Below are 4,955 nucleotides of genomic sequence, written 5' to 3' on the forward strand. Positions count from 1 at the left end.
CTCTACAACCACCCTTGTCATTTAACATAATAGTATCTACTAATCTTCTCTTTAAACTTTTCCCAAATAATTCATTTTCTCATAAAGATTCTTACTTTTGTGCATCATCAGCACATCACAACTTTTCATTTATTTTCAAGTAAAATGTCCGGAGAGTCCTTGTGTTTTGGTGAAATTTCACCCTTAGTCCCCAACTTTTGGAAATTACACTCGTGCTCCCTATGGTTTGATATGTTGTTACTCGGATGGTCCCCAGAGTTGATGGCCGTTAGTTTTCACCGTTAAAACAATGTAGAATGACTAAAATGCCCTTATTCATGAAAAACAATAATCTTTTTACGCATTTGTGGTACCCACCTACCACCTACAAACACCCTCTTATCTTCAACCTTCACCCGCAACCACCTCCACTACCACCACATCAACAACCTCCACCCTTTGGTTTGACTAGTTGACCTGCACCTCTAATCATCTCCAACAGTCCTAAGTCTGATCTTAATCAACACCCAACACTACCCATCAGACATCACACAACCATCACCTTTATCCACCTCTGCCCGATGGCCAGATGTCACCTCTGTCGCTAGCAACTTTGTCGACCTTAGTTGTTATTAAAAGTTGCAACTATCAACTATGAGGACGTTATTCTATTTGTCACGGACACTATATCAGTATCCGTGGGAGTCAAAAACCCTTCTTGCATGTACTTGAATTAAATTTCAAAGTGTTACAACTCTCCATCACGATATGGATTTTATCTCCGAAACACATACAAGAAAATAAATTAGGGTAAAATCATCTCATCTCATACTCATAAGTCATAACCATACGAAGTGTTGGAATCCTTTCCCATCCTTCAATTGCACTTCTACCAAACCAGTTTCTTTGTTTCCCACATTTTAATGGTAATTTTTTGAGAATCGCTTTAAGTTCTTCTACATCATTTAGCTTCTCATCGACGTTTTATCCGCTACAAACTTTCATAAGTCGAAAAGGTTAGAAGTGTTATGTGTTACCATCATTGGGTAGGTCTAAACAATAAGCCTCTTTTCCAACTCAAGCTACAACTTTGAACCGTCTAATGAATCTTAAACTCGACTTTCCTCTCTTTTGGAACCAAAGCCCCTCTCTCCATAATGTGACCCCTCAACACAACACAACACAACAGAACACAACACAATTCCGTGCATTGAATTCAATCTGTCTGTTTCCATTTATAAGAAGTTAAGAACTACTGAAAATGATTTTTGAAAAACAATTCGTATTTTTATGCAGAAATAACTACCAGTTTTGTAAGATGAGTGAATTTCATTATCACATTAGCGACACTAGTTCCTCATCAGTATCATTTTAAGGCAAGTATTTTGATCTCAAAAGTGCATGATGACAAAGGTTGCCCATTCAATATTTGATGGAATTAACTTAACCAAAAGTTACACAAATCTATTCTCGAGAATATGTAGCCGAAAAGAACCCAACAAGAGTTATTTCTGGTACAAAACAAGTCATATCTAGTACAAATGCATAAAAAAAAAAGATCAACGCACAAGTGATATCGAGCACCAACCGCTTTAGATTAATAACCTGTAAAGTTACAGATGAATACTATCGCCCAACAGAAAACCGATTATATCTTGTACAATTTTATTCCTGCTTCAGTGAAGTTTGGGCTTATGATCATTCCATTGTACCAACATCCATACTATCGATGTGCCTGTTAGTCAGAGATAGACGAACAACAACCATCAAAACGAATGCAAGTTTAAAAAAACACCAACTACAAAAGGTCCCAAAACCCGACCCATTAGTAGGGATTTAATTGGTCTTTCAGAACTAAGAAAAATTATAAGATTTTTCTGTGAATGATACCTGCAAAGAAACCAACAGTTGCAAGATTATGAATGGCCATCGTGTGGTAGATCAAATATTCTGTTGCAAAGTGACCGAGCGCATATATGAAGGACAAAAAGGTTGCAAGATAAAGCGGTTTGTCGTCGAGATTAAATGCACAGAGGAAACACATAGTGCAAGTAAGAAGTGTCCACACCCCGAACGTCCTCCCGTGTATTTCAGTCACTGCGTATAAGTTAAGACGTTCAGATTCTTTCCATGGATTAGGAGTGACTACAAGAACCGGATAGATATCTCTACATGTTGCTTTAATTGACCATCACGTTTTTTTAACGGTTAACTCGCACTCTCTAGGCCTATTCCTAAATCTACACATCTGTCCATTATACGAGTTAAACCCTCAAGCACATGAGGATGAACACATTCGCTACACACCGTGATACCTAGGGCTGTAAAAGAAACGAACCGAACGAACACGAACAAGGTCATGTTCGTGTTCGTTCGTTAAGGAAATTAACATGTTCGCGAACTGTTCACGAACGCATACCGAACATAAGTTTATGTGTGTGTTCGTTCGTTAAGGAAATTCAGTTGTTCACGAACAGTTCGTGAACACTAGTCTCGAACACAAACGAACGCAAGCAAATAAAAACGAACGTAAACGGACATTTAACTTGAAAATAAAAAATAAAAATATTGTTATCCTTAAACATTGGATATAAGTAGTTAAATACAACCATTAAATGATAAATCAAAACACAAGAAGTCTACTACACCACCAAATGATGAATCAAGTTTAACTAACTTAGACATAATTATCCCAAAAATAGCTTAGAATGTCCAAATTTTAGCTAACTTAGAAAAAAAAAATAGGGTTTCAAGTTTTCAATATGTTTGGATAAAAGGTTTATTATTATTTTTTTTTAATATAATCAAACCAACACGAACGAACGTAAACAAACGAACATAACCGGACATCTTACCGAACGTTCGCGAACGCAATCTAACGAACGAGACCTGTGTTCGTGTTCGTTCGCTAGGCTAACAGAACAAAATTTTCTGTTCATGTTCATTCGTTAAGTTAATCGAACGAACATAACCGAACTTTCCGCCGAACGGTTCACGAACTGTTCGCTGAACGTTCGGTTCGTTTAGAGCCCTAGTGATACCACATGCCCTTTAGTAACTAACAACCACATAACCACCTCTATTTCTCTTTCCCACTAACTCTGGCATCTAAAACCAACCTAAATCTTATGAAAACCCCAACAGACAAAAACATAAATTTAACTCAAACTTTGATAAGGAATTAATGTATCTGTTTAAAATTTCAAGCTTAGGTCACTAACATTGCTATCACAGTTGCAATTAAAGCTTCAAGATTTTCAGTAATTAGGTGAATTTCATATTCAATCAAACGCCCCTGATTAGCATGAAACATTACATTTCACATTGTACAGAAATGAAAGGAAACTAATTGATTAAATGGGAGTTTATTGAAGTGAAAAGAAAGAAAGAAAGAAAGGGGACTAACTGGTGGTTTGGGAGAAGACGGCACGGCGGAGAGCCCAAATGTCGACGAAACCGAACCATACGGACGCCAGCCGGAGGGAACCCACCAACATTAACCACCATCCCAAAGCTTTCATCTTCTCCAAATCACTTCAATTTGTGGGTATCAGATCCAATCACACTTAAAATATTCTGATGATTGTTTGTCAACTGAACCCTCCTTTCGATGACCCTATAATAAACCGTGAGTAACAATAATTTAATAATCCCTAGCCATATCGAAAATGTTATTAGGCTAACATGTCATGGCGCTATGTCATCGCTCTTTAGTCTATCATCAAAAATCACTAACCTAAAAGTCTGATAATAACCCAAATCATCATCCACCTCTTTTTTGTGTAAAATATATTTTATTTATTTTAAATAAACAACAAATAAAATTAAATAAATTTTAGTAATAAAACTTAATAACATTCAAATTCAAATTAATATAAAAAACAACATTCAAATTTAAACTACATATCATAAATTAAGAAAAGAAAAATACTCGTAGTTGTTAACCCGACCAAATTGTCAAACATGTTCAATTAAATCCAAACGAAGATGGTTATGCGTAGTCTCATTGTATAAATTTCAATTCAACGATTATTTTACTTAACTTGGCATATTTATACATTATATGGGGTATGGGTTTTATGCTAAAGTGTATTCACTCCATCTACATTTTCCCATCGCTGCACATTACAAGTTTGGGTGTAATCCTAGGTCATTTGCCTAGACTCGGAAGTCTAAGGAATGTGTTACCGTATCATTAAGATTAAACACAAAAGACTAGTGTTTAATTCACTCAATGTTGGCTCTGATACCAACCTGTTAAACCCCGATATTTCCACATAACCCGGTGGGCCCGTGGGGAGTATCGTAACGTAGTTGATATTATCATAGTCAATTAAACACAGTTATAACACAGTGGAAGGCTTGGAAGGAAATTACTATTACAAACCGAATGTTCAAAGTTCAAAGAGTTAAATGCACGGATAGTCCCTGTGGTTTGTCATTTTTTCACCTTTAGTCCCTAACTTTCTAAAATTACAGCTATAGTCCCCAACTTTTCAATTTTCGTTCCCGGATAGTCACTATGCCTAACATCAGTTAGTTTTCTTAGTTAAAAGAGTGTGAAATGACAAAAATACCCTTACTATAAAACAAAATAACTTAATAGATTTTTTTATTTAACCCCACCCCACCCCCACCCCCACCCCCACCCCCTTTCTTCTTTCTTCCCTGCAACTCCGTCACTCCCATCTTCTTCACCGTGAATCCAAACCGTCCATTTTCCCACACACTACCACTGGTACACCTCATAGTTCACCGAATCAAACACCATTCTCCACGTATACGACACCATTTTCAACGGCTTCTCCGCTTCCATGACTCCTTCACAAGCATCATCTTTAGAAAAAACATCCAGATGTTCTGGCTTCCAGATCGCCGGCGAGAGCTTCACACCACTCGTTCACCGCAGTTTGTTGGTTTAAGAAAGCAGAGAGGCCTCTGGTGTAAATCGGACTATGGTTCTGACGTCATCATCG

The 4,955-nt window shown here is 37.1% G+C and overlaps 1 protein-coding gene across 1 annotated transcript; it reads right to left on the bottom strand.

Annotated features, from left to right (window-relative positions):
• Positions 1 to 1,381: 1,381 nt before the first annotated feature.
• On the bottom strand, positions 1,382 to 3,695 carry LOC110884998 (ergosterol biosynthetic protein 28). Its single transcript, XM_022132689.2, has 3 exons — positions 3,386 to 3,695; positions 1,870 to 2,076; positions 1,382 to 1,714 (listed from the first exon to the last, which is right to left on the bottom strand). The coding sequence occupies exons 1-3, from the start codon at positions 3,498 to 3,500 to the stop codon at positions 1,656 to 1,658; spliced, it is 381 nt and encodes a 126-aa protein (XP_021988381.1). The 5' UTR covers positions 3,501 to 3,695; the 3' UTR covers positions 1,382 to 1,655.
• Positions 3,696 to 4,955: the final 1,260 nt, after the last annotated feature.

This window comes from Helianthus annuus, chromosome 10 (genome assembly GCF_002127325.2).
Source record: "Helianthus annuus cultivar XRQ/B chromosome 10, HanXRQr2.0-SUNRISE, whole genome shotgun sequence".
Lineage (NCBI taxonomy): Eukaryota > Viridiplantae > Streptophyta > Magnoliopsida > Asterales > Asteraceae > Helianthus > Helianthus annuus.

Bases quoted from the DNA above. Each gene is read 5' to 3' on its own strand.
- LOC110884998 (XM_022132689.2), bottom strand. From the start codon at position 3,500: ATGAAAGCTTTGGGATGGTGGTTAATGTTGGTGGGTTCCCTCCGGCTG. The intron at 2,077-3,385 runs GTTAGTCCCCTT...ACTTATACGCAG, and splicing joins CGTCTTCTCCCAAACCACCA to TGACTGAAATACACGGGAGG. The intron at 1,715-1,869 runs GTATCATTCACA...TCTGACTAACAG, and splicing joins AACTGTTGGTTTCTTTGCAG to GCACATCGATAGTATGGATG.